Source organism: Eriocheir sinensis, chromosome 21, assembly GCF_024679095.1.
Source record: "Eriocheir sinensis breed Jianghai 21 chromosome 21, ASM2467909v1, whole genome shotgun sequence".
Taxonomy (NCBI): domain Eukaryota; kingdom Metazoa; phylum Arthropoda; class Malacostraca; order Decapoda; family Varunidae; genus Eriocheir; species Eriocheir sinensis.
The window spans coordinates 5,879,866-5,899,865 of NC_066529.1; the positions used below are offsets into that span (position 1 = coordinate 5,879,866).

The 20,000-nt window shown below is 39.1% G+C and overlaps 2 protein-coding genes across 5 annotated transcripts in view; one reads left to right on the forward strand and one right to left on the reverse strand.

Annotated features, from left to right (window-relative positions):
• LOC127001571 (polyamine-transporting ATPase 13A3-like) overlaps window positions 1-11,898 on the forward strand; it is a 30,818-nt gene extending 18,920 nt beyond the window's left edge. For 3 of the 4 annotated variants that reach the window (XM_050866327.1, XM_050866329.1, XM_050866328.1), the window contains 18 exons: window positions 74-231; window positions 995-1,183; window positions 1,521-1,730; window positions 2,427-2,673; window positions 2,961-3,061; window positions 3,344-3,485; window positions 4,319-4,488; window positions 4,717-4,898; window positions 5,212-5,461; window positions 6,134-6,357; window positions 6,878-7,029; window positions 8,125-8,297; window positions 8,772-8,940; window positions 9,141-9,366; window positions 10,073-10,211; window positions 10,576-10,677; window positions 11,020-11,106; window positions 11,682-11,898. In XM_050866327.1, coding sequence (XP_050722284.1) covers window positions 74-231; window positions 995-1,183; window positions 1,521-1,730; window positions 2,427-2,673; window positions 2,961-3,061; window positions 3,344-3,485; window positions 4,319-4,488; window positions 4,717-4,898; window positions 5,212-5,461; window positions 6,134-6,357; window positions 6,878-7,029; window positions 8,125-8,297; window positions 8,772-8,940; window positions 9,141-9,366; window positions 10,073-10,211; window positions 10,576-10,677; window positions 11,020-11,106; window positions 11,682-11,873 — 3,113 coding nt within the window. In that variant the 3' untranslated portion in view covers window positions 11,874-11,898. The remainder of the gene's footprint in view (window positions 1-73; window positions 232-994; window positions 1,184-1,520; window positions 1,731-2,426; window positions 2,674-2,960; window positions 3,062-3,343; window positions 3,486-4,318; window positions 4,489-4,716; window positions 4,899-5,211; window positions 5,462-6,133; window positions 6,358-6,877; window positions 7,030-8,124; window positions 8,298-8,771; window positions 8,941-9,140; window positions 9,367-10,072; window positions 10,212-10,575; window positions 10,678-11,019; window positions 11,107-11,681) is intronic. The other variant, XM_050866330.1, reaches the window with a different exon arrangement.
• Window positions 11,899-12,890: 992 nt separating this feature from the next.
• LOC127001573 (AP-4 complex subunit mu-1-like) lies at window positions 12,891-19,676 on the reverse strand. Its single transcript, XM_050866331.1, has 9 exons — window positions 19,351-19,676; window positions 18,293-18,378; window positions 17,919-18,137; window positions 17,469-17,576; window positions 17,046-17,120; window positions 16,597-16,759; window positions 15,982-16,180; window positions 14,399-14,618; window positions 12,891-13,284 (listed from the first exon to the last, which is right to left on the reverse strand). Exons 1-9 carry the CDS (start codon window positions 19,406-19,408, stop codon window positions 13,105-13,107), a joined length of 1,308 nt encoding a protein of 435 aa, XP_050722288.1. The 5' UTR covers window positions 19,409-19,676; the 3' UTR covers window positions 12,891-13,104.
• Between the last annotated feature and the right edge of the window lie 324 nt (window positions 19,677-20,000).

Sequence of the window (20,000 nt, forward strand, 5' to 3'; positions counted from 1 at the left end):
TGGTAATATAATATTTAGTTGACGTGTGTGTTGCTTTGCTTCAATGTACTGAATCACGCTTCACCTCTACAAGGCTTCTACACCGCGCGGGGAGAGTTGGTGCGCTCCATCCTCTTCCCGAAGCCCACTGACTTCCACTTCTACAGCGACTTGATGAAGATGCTGTCCGTCTTCCTGCTCCTCGGGTTTGCCGCCATGGGCTGGAGCATCTACAAGTGGATCATGTTCGGGGTTTGTCACCTTCAAGATTTTCCATTCTCAAAGTTACTGTGTTGATTTCAAACTTCCATTTATACCTGTCCTTGTGAACACAGTTTTCTTCAGTCATAAATACTATTATATATATATATATATATATATCTATATATATCTATTTATATATATATATATAGATATATATATATAGATATAGAGAGAGAGAGAGAGAGAGAGAGAGAGAGAGAGAGAGAGAGAGAGAGAGAGAGAGAGAGAAATAGATAGATAGACACATAGATAAATAGATGAGAACAGTTTTAAATTAACTTACAAGAAATGATTGTTGCATATGGATGATGCTTACAAAAAAAAATCTCCATATTATATACTGTATTTTGGTAGATGACTTTAGATTAAATAAACATTTAAAGAACATATAAACAGGCAATTCATGGTAAGGAAGATATCATTGAAAAATGCTTTTCTTTGGAGTCAAAGATGACACTGAAAATGGAAGGGGAAGGTAAAAAGAGAAGAGACCAAAATCAGGTTGCAGGGGATATTGAACCAAAGAGGATCTTGAAGTAATACGCTGTATGGAAGCAGACTTATAGGACCAAGCAAGTTAAGAAACTTTGATCAGAAATGATGACCCCACATAATATAGTAGTAAGAAAAACAAAGGCAGTGAGGAAATCAATATAGTCATATAGAACTATGAACAGAGTTACTCTTTTCCTATTTCTGTCATGGTGTCAGCGTCACAGAGGGTGTGTAGAGGCATTATGTTGTCACACAGAGTTCCTGGTCCACCACGCTCCTCTTCTCGCTGGATCTGGTGACCTTTGTGGTGCCACCGGTGCTGCCTGCCACCATCACCGCCATAAATGTGATGGCACAGCAAAGACTTAAGCGGCAGCAGGTCTTCTGTCTCTCCTCCAATTACATCTCCCTCTCAGGCTCCGTGGATGTGGTGTGCTTTGACAAGGTCTGTGCTACTCATGTTTTAATGTGATGTTACTCTTTTACAATAATGGCTAGAACAACCTGGAGATGTGGAGGCCTGAGACTCAGAAATCTGTAAAGGTGATAGGTTTATCACCTATTAAATACTGTATCTAACATATGTATTCACTGTTTATTTTTTTGTTTAGGTGCCTTAAGGTAACAGTCCTATTAAACCCTCTTAAACTCAGCCCTGTGGCCATATATGTTTTTTATTCATATATATGTATAGCCTACATAAATACCCATGAATACTATAACAGATTGACTGCATATGAAACAACCAATGCACATAGAACAAAAAATGTCCTACTCTATAGACTGGGACCCTGACTGAGGAAGACCTATCCCTGGCTGGGGTGATGAAGGCTTCGGGGCGAGACTTTAGCCAGCCACAAGAAAATCTGACAACTCTACCCCCTAGTGAACCACTGACCAAGGCCCTGGCCACCTGCCACTCCCTTGCCCTCATTGATGGCAAGCTCACTGGCCCACCGCTGGATGTGAAAATCTTTGCTGGTTTAGGTTGGGTATGAAAGTTCCTTTGGTCTTGGTATTTATTTATTTTTATGGCAAAAGAGTCATGCCAAGGGTAAAAAAACAAAAATAAAAGCTTACAACATGCTGCTCCTATTAAAGAATACAGAAAAAAGTGCTGCCAAAAGGTAGATCAATGATGGTTAGAAAAATGTCTTGATTTTATTTGATTCATCTTTATTATTTTAGAGAGTATGCACATATAAACAGTTAACCAAAGACAACAATTGAAAATATATATTATCATTACCATCTTCAGCCATTACTGTTTACTAGTCCCTTGGAGGATAAAGGCTGCCCCAACGTCCTTCATTATTCCCTACTTGATGCTAATGTACTCATCCTGCTCTGGCAAATGCACTAATTTAATCTTTCCACCTCTGTCTGCCCTGACTTCTACAATTTCTGGGTTGCTACTCTGTTACTTTGGTTGTCCATCTGTTATCTACTCTATATGTGATTGTTATGACCTGCCCAAGTTAATTGCTTGTTTCTCATTATTAGAATATATTTAACCTTTGTGTGGTTCCTATCTTTCAGAATATATTCGGTATTTTTTATCTCCATTCCTATGTGGTCTTTTGTGTTAAACATTTAGAAGAAGCAGTGGCATTTCTACTTTTACAGTTTTAATAATTTCTATAGGCTTTCAAATAGAATTTCCCTACATAATATTTTGGCATGAACAGAATCTGCAAGAACCAGAGGCAGTTGTGAATCCAGACTATGGGACAGTTGCCCCAGTCCTGGTCCAGCCACAAGCATTAGGGGATGGAGACCCTCAGGAGCACGAGTTGGCCATCCTCAAGACCTTCCCGTTTGAGTCTCGGGAGCAACGCATGACGGTGGTGGTCAAGGCCAGGAAGAGCAGCATCATGGAGGTGTTCATCAAGGGAGCTCCAGAAAGAGTGGCAACACTCTGCAAAGAGGAAACAGGTCTGTCACAATCATTTTATAACTCTTGCTTTGTTGATGTGTTGTTTGAAGTTCATGTATTAATGAATGTGTTGATGATATGCCAGTAGCCAATTTCAAACATTTTGCAAATTTATTACTCTGCAGTATTTTTTGTACTTTTTACTTTCTTGAATGTATTGAGTGTATTTATGTATAGATATAGGTATAAAGGTGGATTTGTTTTACATCCACTAAGCATTTTTCATTTCATAAGAATTTTCGTTTTACAAGTAGTGAAAAAGAGACTATCTGCATCCACTTTCCAGTGCCTGGTCTCCTGGAAGCGGCGGTGGGCTGGTACACGCGCCAAGGACTGAGGGTGTTGGCTGTGGCTAGCAATACTCTGGATAGACACACATTGGAACAGGTTATCTGTCTATCTACTATGGTTATTTAAGAATGAGATGCCTTTTGGAAATGCCCATGTAAATGTAATTTTTATCTAAAAGTTGACCTTTCAAAGGGGTGAGTTGAACCCTCTAAATTTGGTCTTAAAATATCCACCCCACCCCAACCCCCCCAAAAAAAAAAAAATCTGACATGTTTATATACAGTGTGTAGCTCCTGGAAACATTTGCTTTGCTGAAGTTGTATTGAGCTATTTGTATTCTGTCAACCCTATAAACCCATAAAACTTCCATGGTGGCAGGTCCAGATTATGCCTCGAGAGGAGCTGGAGAAGGCATCAACGTTTCTGGGCCTGGTGCTGCTGCAGAACAAGCTGAAGCCAGAGACAGCCCCGGTCCTGGCCACCATCCATGAGGCACAGCTCACCTCAGTCATGATTACAGGTACTAGGTAATGACAGTGCTCTTAGCTGTACAATTATTGACCTTTGTGGTGCAATGACTAGCATGCCCAGCAACAAATCTGCTGGTCTGGGTTTGATCCCACCCTGGGCAGTTGGCACCCAGCTTACCCAATTGTTCACTCTCCCTTTTGGGTACATGGAGAATCCTGGGAAAGATAAACTGTGGTAACCCAGATGTCATATTTGCCCTGTATCCCTGGGTAGAGGATTCTTACCCACCACAAGCTCAAGGGCCAGCGGGACGGAGATGAGCACTGAGGCCATGCTCAACTTAGTGTATGCCCCCAGATTTTTCTCTACTTTTAATATAACCCTGATTTATACTGTTTGAAGAGCTATGGAGCACTATTCTTGTTTTAGATTCTTGTTTTTATATGCTGTGCTTCACAGCCATGAGCATCATTTAGTGACATGAGTAGCATTTTGATGTGGAGTTCTCTGCTGCTAAACCTTTAACCCCTCTGCTGTGACTGGCACGGATTTGGCTTTCACTGGTAGCCTGATAGCATATACTCCCAGGTATTTCTCTGCCTCTGTGGTGGATAGTGGAGTGTTTCCCATGTACATGGTATTGGTGTGCTGGATATCCCCTCCTCCCAAGGTGCATGACTCTACATTTTTCTTCACTGAATTGTAGCAGCCACTTGTTGTTTCATTCCTGTAGCTTGGTGATGACTTCTTGTAGGAAATCCACATCCAAGGGGTTAAGTTCATCTTGCTCACAATGAAAGTGCCTGGAAAGTTGAAAATGTAAAATAATTGTATCAGTAAGGTATATATAATAGTAAAGACCAGCATTAAATATTCCTTCAGGGGACAACCTGCAGACGGCCATGTGTATAGCCAGGCAGAGTGGTCTTGTGCCACCCGGCCACCAGATCATCATTGTCAAGGCTGTGATGGAGGCAAGCTCGGCCAAAGCAGCTCAGCACCTCAAAGTTTATTACTATGATGCAGACACAAGCAGGGGATTCAGTGGTCAGGTAGTGTAATACATACTAGTGTAAAAGTAATTTTTTCAACCAATTTCTTAAGCCAGTTTTGAAGAGTTGACTTTACTTTGATACTGTATTTGTGGTGGGTTACTACTACTACTACTACTACTACTACTACTACTACTACTACTGAGTTTTCTGTAATATAATGAAAACCTAAATATTTGTATTGATATATTTGGTTTCAACAAAGTATTTTTTGTGTTGTCTCCTTAGCAGAAGTTTATACCCGTGAGGAATGACAACTACACGATGGCCACGGATGGAGAAACCTTTGACCTGCTCGCCAGTGCCCAGGACAAGACCGTGTTTTACCGAGTGCTGCACAAGGGCCGCATATTTGCCAGAATGAAGCCGGACCAAAAGATCACGGTGGTGGAAACTCTGCAAGACCTTGGGTAATAATTATGTATAATGCCATAATTCATTAACACCAAGATGCCAAAAGTGTATTGATATATATATTAGTGAATATCCATGGACACATGAAGAAGTGACTAAATATATAAGTTATGTTTATGAGCATCAAGAGCACAAAAGTATATAGTGGTTCATAAAGAAATAACATTCATTTACTTGGAGAATAATATATGATACTGTACTTTTAAATAACAACATATGATGTCGTTTCTTTGAGCTGCAATCATGCTATGAAATAGTTGTGTATGCAATAAATACACTTAATACAGTGATTGTTTTTTTTCATTTCAGTCATCAAGTAGCAATGTGTGGTGATGGCTGCAATGACTGTGGGGCTTTAAAGGCAGCAGATGCTGGGATCTCCCTGTCATCAGCAGAGGCATCGGTGGCTGCTCCCTTCACATCCCGCAAGGAAAGCATTACTTGCATACCTGTGCTGATCCAGGAGGGAAGAGCTGTGCTGGTTTCCCTCTTCTGCACCTTCAAGTATAATGTGACAGCCTGCTTTGGTGCGCTCATCTGTGTCATGTGGAATTTTGAGGTACGTCACCGTTCCATCACTATTTTTTTACGCATGTAAGAGATTGCTTATGGGAAAAACAAACTTTAAAAAAATCTCCAAACATATTGCTCCATCAAGAAAGAAATACTTGAAGAAACCAAGACACCGATCAAATATAGTTCCAGAGGTTGTTCAATTCTGAATTTCCCATTTGTTTGAAATGCAGAGTGAATGATAGACACTGGTTTTCATATACAATGCTGATGAAATTACAACTGAACTTTTTTTGTAGCAGTGTATTTATTTGATACTATGAGAAATATCATAAACAGAAGGAGCTATTAATGTTTTATATACCAAAGAATGAACTGAACCACATAAAGCCTTTCATACAGAAGATGGGGAAAAAATAAAGTCTGATGGTGGGTAAACTTTACTTTCCTGGGTAATAAAACAAATGGCAAACCCCTGCACCATGTCACAGTGCTGCTCTGGCAGTTAACGAAATAAATAAATATATATATATATATATATATATATATATATATATATATATATATATATATATATATATATATATATATATATATATTAGTCTCATTTCCTTTTAACTTTCCCTCCTCTCATATGGTAAACCAACTCCTTATGTCTAGGAAATGTCCATGACAGCTGTAATGTTAAGTTACTCCCAAGTGTTTATTTCCCTTGCAGGTCCACGCAGAGCCATCAGATGCCCAGTATGTGACAATGGACCTTCTCCTGATGACAATACCACCCCTTGTGATGGGCTGCACAGGGGCAGCTCCTTACCTCACACCCAAGCAGCCCCAGCAACGCATCCTCAGCTTCCTGCCATCAGCCTCCTTGTTTTCCTTCCTTGGCCTCCAGGCCTTGGTGTACTGGGGGATGTACACTTACCTCAGCATGCAGCCATGGTACTGCACATTTTTGTTATGATACAGTAGGCCCCTGAATATCACAAGAATCTGGTGGATACATAAACTTGCATTATTTGCTACATGTAACCTACAGGCAGCATTGCTCGACTTTTCGTCATGTAAATCTGTTTCTCATTCTGTTTCATTTTGTTTAGCTTAGTTTTAAATTTGTGGATGTTACTTGCCCCTAGCACCCCCACATCCAATTCATTCCAGGCATCAGTAGCTACTTCTATTGGAAGCTAAATTTAAGCTAAATATCTTGACATTATTTCTGCAACTAATTTTCTTTTAACTTGTACTCATGACACCCTGTTCTTCCACTTACTTCAACCAGAATGGCAGTATTCAAGCCAATTCACGCACACCACTCCATTTAGTTCTCACACCAGAAAATGCTATTCTGGAAAACCGAGATGAATTGTTAAAGTTAACTTAACAAAACACAGAAATACATTCATTATTTATTTGGTGTGTGCAAAATGGTGGATATTCTCTAGCCAGGTGTGTCTTCCAGGTTTGAGCCATTCACGGAAACTGAGCATGCCTGGCCGCCGACACCAAACTATGAGAACACAACCTTCATGCTCATCTGTTACTACTTCCTGGTCATCGGATCATTCGTGTTCTCCCATGCTGGCCCCTTCCTGAAGCCCTTTTTCACTAACTGTATGTATGTTCCTCACTACAGTAAAAGCCCACTAGTCTGTAAGTTTCTTTATAGTAATTTCTTGCAGTCTAGATTAGAAACAGATGACATGTTTTTCATAATATAAATTCCTCCACTTATCCTGCACTTAATAATTAATGGTCTTTTTTGGTGGGGTCATAATTTGTTTGCTTTGAATTTTGTTTATGGACTTTTATCACTTGTAGAATTCAAATTAATGGATTTTACTGCATGCATATGTCCATCAAATTGTATGCACTATCCTAATCAGGACCAGACATTGGGTAATTGTAATTTGTAATTCCTTAATGCCCCCTTAATCCTCATCTCATGAAAAAAAACTATTCATGAAAAATTGAAAACTGAGGTGGTTTAAAATGAACCATCACCAAAATAGATAATGATGAGATTCTATATTTTGGTGGTATAGTTGATCTTTATACCTCATTTCAATTTTCACTAGTAATAATGTTCATCATATGCACACTGTGGTCTGTTCTTGTGACTGAAAAAAGTTGTGATCAGTATATGTAATAGCAGCTTCCTCGTATCAGTTCCATCAGGCAATTTTATAACGAGTGCACTCTCTTTACACCTTTCTGCCGGAGCTACAGGAGAAAAAGTTCCTATTGGTTTTAATTTTTGACACCATTGCATTATAGCTGACTGATGATAAGCAAAAAATCAATGATGCAGCTGTTCACTTTATGGCAGGACAATATGTGTATGAAGAGGTTGTACTTGATTGATTCAATGTCTTTCAGCTCAAAAGTGAATTAGAGTGCAGTTAATATGTAATAGAGAGCAGTTCCACATATCTATTAACCCAAATGCTGCGATAGGCACAGATTTTGCCTTCACTGGTAGTCTGGTAACATATACTCCCAGGTCTTTCTCTGCCTTTCTGGTGGATAGTGGGGTGTTTCCCATGTGGTATTGGTATGCTGGATTTCCCCTCCCAAGGTGCATGACTTTACATTTTTCTTCATTGAATTGTAGCAGCCACTTTTTGTTCCATTCCTGTAGCTTGGTGATGTCTTCTTGTAGGAAGTCCACAGTCAAGGGGTTAATGTTTAAATCTTCACTCTTTATAGATGCTCTGACTGCCTATATGGTCTTGGCAACAACGTTTTGCATCTTCATCACTTTCTACACTGGATCGTGGTGTGTGGACTTGCTTAACTTCAAGGTCTACCCTGAAGCTGGCTTTGCTGGCATGCTGTTTTTCATCATGTGTATCTGCTTAGTTGTCTCCTTCACGTGGGAGGTAAGATTCCTACCAATGAAGAAGTAACTATGTCACTCATTGAATTGATCTCATTTTGCTTACATATCCTTTTCCCTTATTGGTAAACCACACATTTAGTCCCTCCATGGTTCTTTCACTTGGTATATTAATTTTATCCGTTATCCTATTCTCATGGTACTTTAAATACCTGGTTCTTTTGTGCTTCACTACAGCAGGGCCAGCTATCGGTTGAAGGGATTCATGCAACTAATTGGGGCCCCATGTCTATAGTGATCCATGAATTAATATAAATGAAACAAAATTGAACTTAATATTTCAAGATAATGTAATTAATATTTCAAGATAATGTAATTACCCCAAGAAATTACAGGGGATTGTATCACATTACTAGATGCAAAACATAGTTTTACTTAGGACCACAAAAAAAATAGAACTGGCACTCTACCACAGCAGGCTGATATAGGCAAGGTTTTAGAGAGTTTGTTTTGACAGAGGTGGTTCCTGTATTGGGGGCTGGAGGACTATGTCCTGCCCCTGCTCTCAGGACTGTGTGGGAGGAAGCCTCTCCATGCAAAAATTGAAAAGGAACTTCAGGAAAATAAAGAGTGGCCTGTTCTCTCAGAAGCCCCCTATGAGCCTGGTGTTGAGATGTATGACTCAGGTACTGAATTAAGGTTAACATTTATGTCAAATAAAGGAGATGATTATTTATGATGATCAGCTCATGGTGCTGTGTGTGTATTGTATGGTATATATATATTGCAATATGGGGCTGGTCCTAAGGGCAGATTCACAGTCTCAGACTGGAAAGAAATTTCTAGAGTAAAATAAATTCAATAGGAAGATGTTGCCTGTTTGCAGATGAAAAAGTATTTGATGATGAGTCATTGGGAGCTGAGAATTACCAGAGTGGTGACGATGATGTGGGGCCATTTGGCCGCCAGCTGACCCGTCGCCACCGCTTCAATGCCACTGTTGTGCACGTCCCTAAGAAGAGTGACTCTGACTCTGAAGCTGCCACAACCCCCTCCACTTTGCCCGCCCCACACACTTTCGGAGAACAAGAGCCTCTCATTGCCCAGGGCAGGTACATGCATTTTTTTTTTTTTTTTTTTTTTTTTACTATCTATAGTAGACAATCTTCTAAGGGAACATTCTTATGGTCATTGCTAACTGATTAGTAGTGCAGGGGTATATTTATAATAACCCTTTTATTTTCATCTAACTGCTTGGGCCATGCTGTCCCAAGTGCTCCCCTTAGCAGAAGATACTTAAGTTTGTTTGAGAAAATGATGGACAACATATATAAAATAGTTTATTCTTTGAATGACTATATTATTCATTATTTTGTTTAAGGTTAAAATCTCTCTTTTCATTATCCTAAAAGTCCTGATAGAACTGAAGCACAGAGAACAAACTATGATGGCTGTTGTTGATCAGCATGGCTTATAATTGTTCATACTTTCTACTGCAGGTTTTTTCTCCCCTTTGAAGAGATGCACAGATGAGTAAGCCAGAGAAATCTAAGACTGTCTCTCTTAGCTGACACTCCAATGCGATAGGATTTGAACTAGTGAATCAGGGTTTTTACTTTATGAAACACAGACTGCCCTAAACATATAAGCATAGGAGCCCCTAAAAACTTAATGCCACTCAGAAAGGGAAAGATTTAAATAGAAGTATCTATTTGTTTATGTTTATATAATATTTATATAAAAAACTTTTCAAAAATTTTAAGTGACACTTGAACAAATTAATTTAAATTAAAACACATGCATGTTTACATTTTTCAGTGATGGATACAGGGACCCTTGGGATTCTCGCCCCGCCAGTGAAGAAAGAGACCAAAAACAACGCTTCAACATGAGCGTGAGGCACCAGATTATGAAGGGCACTGGTGGTGGCTTTAGGACATTCAAAGGCAGCATAAAGGTTGGGCTTGTTTTGCTGAGCATTAGTAACATTCCCTATTTATTCATGTGTTAGTAGGACTCCCTCTTTTATGCAGGGTCACCATTTATGATCGAAGTTACCCACCTCTCTCTGTCTTGTGCTTCTTTCATCAACCCTTTCTCCTCAAGACCTTCAGTGCAATCTCTCAATCTCTCGTCATGTGTCCCTCTTTTCCATGTTCAAGATCTTTCCTGCATATTCCTCCTTACAGCATGTCCATACCACAGTAGCCTCTTTTTATGTACTTTTCTTAATGTTTCTACCATCTTCCTGCATTACAGCTGCTCCTCTGATGTGGTTATTTGTTTGAAGCAGGTCTCATATAATAATTAATCTTTTCCAGAGTCAGGCAGCTGTTGAGGAGGGTGATGCCCAGCCTTATGAAGTAATCCCCCTCTCCAACTATGATGATCATCCCCAGGAAGCTATATACTCAACAATATCAGTAAGACTATCATGTCAATTCTTTCATGAGGGGGAAAACACAGTAATAACCTTTAATTTTCTATGGGAACATGTTTCTGCACACAATCTATTCACCTTGAAATTAAGTTTTAACCAGGATGACTAACAAAACTCAAAGTACATTTCATCTCTTTTGTTCTTCATTTGTTTGCCTTATGCACACAATTGATTTTAAATTATTAGCTTAAAATTTCTGAAAACTAAAAAAATAGTGTTTCCAGTATTTTTTCATTCTTTATTGTGTCTCTGGAGGTTTACTTTCTTCCTGTGATTTAAATCTTTGTCCTATTTACTGCTATTGATGATATTTTACTTTTTCTAGGAGGTTGGTCCTGATGACTACAAAGAGCCGTATGCAGCAACAGGCGTACCTGTGCAAGAAAATAGACAGGAGACTGTTGAAAATGAGGTAGGGATGCAAGAAGATACAGAGTGCATGGCAGAAAGGAGGGAAAAGGGAGAACGCGAAGAAAATAATCAGAAAATTGAAATAGAGGCATTTGAGTGGAAATTTAATAGTCCTGCTGAAGCTGACACTCAAGGTTTGATGAAGCAAATGAATGTTGCTTGGCGTCGTATATCAGGGTCCCCCTTGCTTCCTGCAGGCTTTGACAGGAAGGTGAGCATTAGTAAGCCATAGCATGAAGGGCTCTCACCATAATTAATTTAGTATTTAGGGTTTCTAAAACAGTTTTGCCTTTTCCCACCATGCAGCATACTGCTTTATAAAGCAAATAGAAACTAAGAATTAAGAGCAGAGTATTAAGAGGACAAGAAACATCATACATATGAATGATTTACCATAAAAATGAATAAATTTGAAGTGCCATTTTGCTTACTGATGATTGTTACAAAAATTGGTTACTATATTAATATTTTTAGTCACAACATTACCACTGCTGAGTGCCACAAAAATTAAAGTAACTGAAAACATATTCGGTTTCAGGCCTATGATGATTTTCTTTTCTTCCTTGGCATATTTAGGTTTATAGAGACAGTGCAACAGCAGAGAAGTTGTCCAAGCAGTTCTTGTATGATGTGCCAAAGCCTGTAAAACCAGTGGAGCAGCCATACTCCCCCCTACCTAAGGATGCCTCACAAGCCCTTCCTCCGCCACCTCCACACACCCCAACTGAAGATGAAGCTCAACAACAATTTGGAGACCCTAGTTGCTGACAGTGCCTCATTAGTGGCACTAAGAGTAAGTATTTTTTCTTCATGTAGTTTAAGTTTGTGCTTAGTCTTGACGTTGTCTGTGACGGAGTAGTACATGAAATAATTGGGTTAAATGGTATACATTCATTATTCAAAGTCAAGAGCACTTGGCACATTCAATTTTAAGCCTAAAAGTAATGTATGTACATATTTGGATGAAATACACTCGACCCTCAGTTTCCCAGACTGATAGGGACACAGTGTCAGCAGCAGAGATGCAGTGTTTGCCATTTTCTTTTCAGTTCTCTGGGTTGGCAAAAAAACATTATACTACTGTGAATTATTCATGTTCTGGATTCCAGTACATACTGTATTTACATGCAAATTTAAGGTCACAATTCAGTTGTTTAACAGCACAAGACAACTATAAATGTGCTTGCGACCAACTAGTGGATGGAATCTTTGGAAGATGAACTTCTGTTTTGATACCTGGACTGGGTCAGGTGTATGTCCAAACTTCGAATTTAATTTCCCAGACCTGAGTGGGCATATGTCTGGCAAATGCAGGACCCCAGATTTTGTCCAGGTAATCTAATATCTGGGAAATTGATGTCTGGAAAATAGAGGGTTGAGTGTACTTGTAGATGTTTTTAGTTTCTGATGCAGAAAATTTGATGTTCCAAGGTAGCAGGAAATGGAAAGGTATTGGGGAATGGTACTGGGTCATTCTCCTGCTGATCTTTTTAACTGGCTGCTTACCCATTCTCAAATGCCACAGCAAAATTCATGTCATACAATTTATATCTTTTGCACATCTTAATGTTAAAGCAACTTGTATCTTTGTTCTTTTCAGAAATAAAGTTGGCCCTTTTTGGGGTACAGAACATTTCAAGAGGTAGACCCACTGCCATGTCAACAATCAAGGTATTTGTGACCACCTTATGACAAAGGAGCACATAGGTATAGTTTAGTAGTTAGACAGTTCGTCTCTACTTCAGACACGAGTTTCTTGAGGGATGTGAGGAAACTGGTCCCAGACTTGTGTCAGACTTTTATTTAAACAAGAGGACACAAAGGTTTATAAATTATATTATATATCTGTTTTGACACAAATCATTACCATATGAGCCCTTGAGGGACCTGGCAACAACACGAAATGTCTCATAAAGAAACTTATATGTACACACTTGTATACTTGTGCGCGCACACACACACACACACACACGCACACACACATGCACACTTTGCCGTCTCATGTTAAGCGTACACTCACACTGTCTGAAGTGGTGAGGTAGCGCACCCATTTGTTGAGACCCTCGGTTTGGGGACTGAGCTTGACGTGCTCCACCCTCAGTCCTGAACACACCCACCGTGACACCTCAAAATCCAGCTCGCCAGACTCAACTGATGCATTCCCTCCTGAGTCCACTAACTGTGAATGATTCAGAAAGCAAGAAAAATACAAAATGTTTTTTTTTTAATTTAAAATAAACTTGTGCTGCTATACTGAAAAAAGAAAGAGAAAAAGATTTAGACCTCATTCTGCATGTAAAAAGACACACACTGACAAGTAATGTGAACTTCTGATATAGATATGTTGTATGCATGACCATCACTTTAGTTGGTTGAAATGTGAGTGTATTTATGTCATGGGATAAGTGATCCACCTTTGTTTGCTGTGTTGCCTTCCTATCAGTTTTCCACTGCTTGCCCGAGGTTTTCCCTTTATGCCTTAGTTTTTCTAAGAAAACAATGACCACCCACATGGCGCACTCACCAGGTGAAAGACCATGTTTATGTCTGTTCATGAACAACCAAATAAAGATGTATATGTAGTTTTAGCTCATCCTCTTTTCAATATGAAAGATCTTGACTGTTTTCATACATTTTAATTTAACACCAACTGGTGTTGAATTAAAATTACACAGCACATTCCTACTTTGAATGCAAGTATGTGTGCTGAACAAAATCCTGATTAAACTTGAATCCACTCTGTATGCAAACATTTTGTATTACTTTTTCTAGCTTTGGTATATGTTTTAAAAAGTAAAGTGTTAAAATTGAAGTCTATTACATAGTTTGACAGAAAGCTAGCTGCATACTGCAATGCTTCTGAAGAATAAACTTTATACCTCAACATTTTCAACAATTTCAAGATTTGCACTGAATTTGCTTTCTAGTGTAATTTTGTATGTGATCTATGCAAGAGTACTGTATCATGCTAAAGGACAGAAATCTTTGTAACTGAAATGTGACCATCTGAGTACAAAAAGTGCCCAGAAAATATTGGAAAATATGCAGCATTACCACGGCCATCTCCATTCCATTTCCAGTATACAGGTATATTTCCACTGCTCTCTCCATCAACTTTTCCTGCTTCTGTTACAGGACAAGGTCACTATCAAGAGTATACATTTATGAAAATTGTATTCTGGCAGCATAGCTTATGCCCTTATATTATACTGTTAGGCATAAGAATAAATATATTAGAATATAGAGAGAGGAAAGATAAGGGAAGAATAAGTACAGCCTGAATTATTACTTACACGAATAAATGCCTGAGCATAGCTGCCACCAGGAAACTGTGAGATGGTCCAGGTGATGGTCTTGTTGTCAGGAGAGAAGGTGATAGTCTGATCTCGAGGTCCAGAGGTTCTGGACATGATAGCTGCTGTTGTAGGTGGAGCAGCCACTTGGAAGGTCACATGAGGAGAGACTGTCTCCATCCCTGTGTTACTGACCAGTTTCAGCTTCAGTTCGGCATCACTGTCAATGTGAAAATGATAGGAGACAAATTTCATAATGTATAACATATTATATTTAAAAATGTGAGCTGAATATATAATAACAGTTTACATGCAAGGTCAAAAGGAGGATACATACTCATCAAAATGAAAAAAAGAGCACTCACTGTCAGTGTGAAAAAGAGGAAACATTAAGATTTCATGATGCAAATTATATTTCAACTGGGAATAGGATTAGAAAATATCTCAGTAGTTTATATGCAAGGCTATAAGTGAAATATATACATATATACATTGAAAGGAAAGGTAGAAATAAAATACAGGCAATCTCTGCTTTACAATTGTTTATGCAATCAAAATGACCTTCAGTGAAGATCAAGATTTGCTACTCTTTGCTCACTTAATTATTGTTAGAATTCACTTTCATTGTTAGTTTTTTTAAAATTTTGAACTACCCTATCATAAAAAAATTAAAAAAACAGCATAGTGCTTCATCGCTATATGTGCAACAATTATTATGAAGCGATATTTAGTCTCATAGAGGGAGTACCTGGCCACCTTCCAGCATTTCCTGTCCATTGCAGTTGTTTGTTTTGACTTGAGTGGCGGGTTCGGCTTATGACTGGGTGATGGGTTTCATAGAGTGATCACTTGCCATGGCTGTGAGAGTCATGACTAGCTTCCAGGTTAGGAATATTAGTTACTAGTGTTACTGTGTAGAGCAGGTCAAGAGATGCTGATCTAGAAATTAAACTAGTTAGGTTCCGGTGCTCAGCAGGGAGGCACGAGAGGGACAGGACGGGCACTTGGCAAGCCAGGGAGGCATTCAGCTGAGGAGGACACTCCCTGCTATCACCTCTGAATTTGCACTTTATTTCATTCATGCTGATTCTCATCATTTCATTATATGTATATGTTTAGATATGTGAATACCACCGTTTACAATTGTTTACAGTGTTTAGTGCAAAGAACATGCTGTACAGGTTTGTAGCCAAGGTACAATATTGTTTGGATATATGCAGTAGCTGCTCCAGTCATAGTGAACCCCTGGATGTTGAATTGTTGATATAGTTATAAATTAATTTTAGGGAGTCATAAAATACATAAAAATTGAATCAGATTGAGCAAAATAGAGGGTCAATAGAGGTGGATGGGAGAGAAACAGGGTTCGGGCACCAAACTCCATTTAACCCATGTTGTAATGTTAAAATGGTTTACACAACAAAATTTTGCTAAGAGGACAGTTTCTCAGACACATAACCCATTCGTCAAGTGGAGGTCGCCTGTGTTGAAAATTATATAATGAAGAGAAAATACATGTAAAGTTTAAGATTATGTGAAGCCAAGATATCAACCAAAAAGAAATAAAGTCTAGCAGTAACTACCTAGGAGTAAGGGCTGTTGTGGAGCCAGTGAGGCTGAAAGGCAGGAGGTGGGGGTGGTCTGGGGCCAAGGTGTAGCGTGCTATCGTCAGCTCCTGGCCCGGCACCGTCATCACACTCACCTTGCGCCCACCATCGCCTGTGCTCACATTCACCCCTGACCCAAACTCCACCTCGGACATTCTTGTGCCTGTGGAAAACCCTGTTCCACAAAGCATTTTAGCTGCAGACACTCGTATCAAGTAGACACTACAAGATTCATGGAACATCATTACTACCATCACTGATGCCATTTCCTGAGGAGGCAAGTTATATGGGGTATGTATATTAACTTGAGTGAATCCTATCAATCTGCAACTACTCATACCAAATGAGGTTTTGTTTAAAAAAAGTATTACTCTTGAAAATTAAACTGAGGTATACAAATGAGCTTCTGCATATTTTTAAGCTTTATTTTTATGAAAGTTAATTTTCACAACTTCAATTTTGAGAAGTACTTATTTTATTTCTTATGAGTACAAACTGGAGTGATGCAAATAAATTTGGGAACGAACTTAAATTCAACTAATACAAAAAAATGCAGGGTTGTATTCCAGTAACCAAGAATCATGGACATACCTTCCTGTAGCACTGTGTTGAGTGGGGTGTTGAGGGACAGGCTGAGGGTTGGGTTGCCAGGGAGGAAGCATCGCACCTGTATGGAACCAGTGACCTCAGCCCTGATGACTGTCCCTTCAGATGACACTGATGCCCACACCTTTTCCACAATGTCCACATAAAGCTGCCAGTGAAAAGAAGGATAAGTTTACCAGCCTAGCCCTTGTGGGAACAGTAATATCAGAGAGCAACTCTTTTGGCCAAGTTTCTTTACCAAAACAACTTATCAGATTAATTAACTGCAAGGTACTTAAATAGCGGTAAAGCACCTTAAATATAAGGTAATTGGCCAATATTTTCTTTAACCTAAAACTAGAATTTTATAGCTGGTAGCTGAAGGCCTTTTATCTGCCATTAATTTTCCAATACATATTTGTACAATATAAGAAAGAAGGTTTATGGAAACCTACCTCTCGTTTCCCTGAGTCAATTATTAGTGAAGATTTCTGGGCAGCAGTGCCAGGTGCAGACCTTTCCAGACCAAACTGTAAAAATTGTCAATACTTTAGCTCAGTAGCTATACAGTTTTTAAAGAACACAATACATACATTATATATTATATAATGAAAGCAAAATTGGAAATGAGAAAACTAAAAAAAGAAAAGAAAATATCTGATAAGATTCAGGAGAAATTTCCTGTTGTCATGAGCAAGTTCTCTGAGGAAGCAAAACCTTGGAAACTATATACTATCAATGTCACTTCATTTCTAGCCTTCAGGAGGGTGAAAGCATTACATGCTTAAAAACAAGATGAGCACTGACTAAAGTCCATCACTAGAGAATCCATGACGCAGCATGAATGACAGCTTGGGAAACTGTGCACCAATACTAACAAGTCCTGGAGTTGATATGATGGCTGAGCTCTCCTTGGCAGCCACAACACTGCTGTATATGTGTGACTGGAGTTTGTCTGGTGTCTGGAGTTGCAGAAAGCCACCATTCTGTAAATTGTCAATAAGCAAATACTTAAGTGGATACCATAAATATATCACCTAGAAACTTCTTAATTTACTAACTTATCTTTAAATGTTTAGTCTTATTGAATTAATAGGAAATCCAAAATTATCCAATTCTAGAATGATGCTCCATGATCTTTTTCAGAAATTGTGCTTGGAATGCTGTATACACCTTCAAGGCACATCTGCTGCTTCAAACTGTTGAAAGATAATACAAAATCCAATAATTTCATGGTAGATCATATATCATATAATATATATATATATATATATATATATATATATATATATATATATTGGCTACATATTACATCAGACATCCATTACCATGCTTTCCTGCACAATTTCAGCAATGAGTGTTGTATTGGCTGTTATGCTGTGCTGTGTTAGGACACCACACAGGCTAGAGCAGACCCTGTGCAGCTGACCCAGACTCTCCGTCACCAGCAGCGGCCCACACTGGTGCGTCAGGCTGCCAGGGCTGACCACGCCCACCCAGTACATGTCATCCCGGAACACATATACGTAGTGTTCTCCATCTTTTGCCTAAAATTCAAAGTGCCCATATTTTATGTTGACAAAAGATTGATACAATGATACGTAGTATGGTCACAAAATAAATATAAAGTATTTCTAAAGCAATATTTCAAAGTTTAATAATTATGATTATTGAGGACACTAAACACTGGTACACTACTTACAAAAGCAGGTGGTGGATCTCCGTGAGGAGATGATGATAGCTCGGACAAGAAAGGATGGAAGACGGCCTTGGTCAGGTTTGCAGCAACTTGTGAAGGAGTTAAGGATTATGGAGTCTTGAGGAGTGTCCTCTGTACATGTAGCTTGTAGATGCATAAACTACAGGCTAATCACCAATAGTCAGCAGAGACAAACTGGCCTTTACATATAAGCCACGCAATGTATTCACACACCATTCCAGTACTCTCACTACAATGCTGGGCTAAAATACTGAGTTAAACCAAACATCATTATGCTTGGTAGGTAATTATTCTGGCAAATGATGCTCCACAATAATTATTTAATATATCTTTTTCAGGAGGTTTTATATTTCAAGTAAATCTGTCCTTTTATTTTGGGGGAATAGTCATTTTCAAGTTAGGAGCAACATTTAAGCTAAACAATCATGACTGCCTAACATAAAATAAAGGAGGTTCCAAAGATAATACCCTGAAATTAAAGAGGGTAATACTTTCTAAGAAGTCCGCCTCCCCCTCCGCCACTCCAGCCCCCCCTACCCCCCAAGACAAGCCTGGGGAACTGTGGGGAACCAGGGTTTTGGGGGGGGAAGCCAGAATCACTGAAAAATGGTTGTGGTTTAGTTCACCTCAGTCTGGCCTGCGGGGAGGCGATGTACTTGGTGACCCATTGCCGTTATAACGTAATTTTGATGGAATGTCACACCTGCTTAGTTGATATGTATGCAAAAGAGTTAAAAATTTGCTTAGTATATTTATGTGTAAAGATTGCAGGTAGAGTACCTTATTAAAAAGAACCCGTGTTGATCTTACCAGATGAACTTATTGCCTGGCCATCTAGTGGAATGAAAGGTTACAATAGAGTGAATAACACACACAAACACGGTCACCTAAGTCAACAATAGGTGATGAAGTCCAGTTAATTAGGGGAGCTAACCTTTGATACCTGATTCAGAGAGAGAGAGAGAGAGAGAGAGAGAGAGAGAGAGAGAGAGAGAGAGAGAGAGATGAGGACACACTTGCTCAGACGAAATAAAGGATACAGATTGTCGTGAAGAGAACCTCCCCCCGCTTGCTGGCGATGCAAAATGCCTTCAACATCTTGACTCCGTATTATCTGTTCTCTTATCCGTGTGTAACATTACCACTTGATACTGTCACTGTCACTGTTGTCGCTGTTGTCGTTATGGGCCGCGATTTCACTGTCACTGTCACAGCTTGTTGTGAGACCGATTTGATCCTGATCTTGATGTCAGGGGTGACTTGCAATTTCTCATAAGTCAGGCCTTTGTAACGGCACCTCTTGAGGAAAAAAAACAAAAAAACATACGGAACAGATGCGTACATGCAACAAAATACTATGGCGACGCAACATACTATTCCCTACATCTTGCGTTGAAGGTCGGGAATTTCGCTTTTGTAACGGCACTCCCTGTAGTTCTTCACTGTCTGCTGTTGTTGTTTTTCTCTTTTTCTTTCCTTCTTTTTTTCTCTCTTATCCAAAATTTCTGTAATGTCGTTTTTTTTTTCTTCAATGTAATTATCCTTTTTAAATAAGTAGTCACTCTAAGTAATCTGAATGACTCGATCTTGATCGATTCTACAGGTGACCCGTTAGTCAGTTCTATATAGGCAGGTCCAGTAATGAAATATGTCTGGCATACAGTTAATGTTATTCATTCTCTATGCTTTC

Excerpts from the sequence above, each read along its gene's own strand:
- LOC127001573 (XM_050866331.1), bottom strand. The coding sequence starts at position 19,408 with ATGTTGAAGGCATTTTGCATCGCCAGCAAGCGGGGGGAGGTTCTCTTC. Across the intron at positions 17,577-17,918 it reads AAATTGTGCAGGAAAGCATG|AATGGTGGCTTTCTGCAACT; the intron begins GTAATGGATGTC and ends GACAATTTACAG. Across the intron at positions 13,285-14,398 it reads ATGCTCAGGCATTTATTCGT|TTAGTGGACTCAGGAGGGAA; the intron begins GTAAGTAATAAT and ends AATCATTCACAG.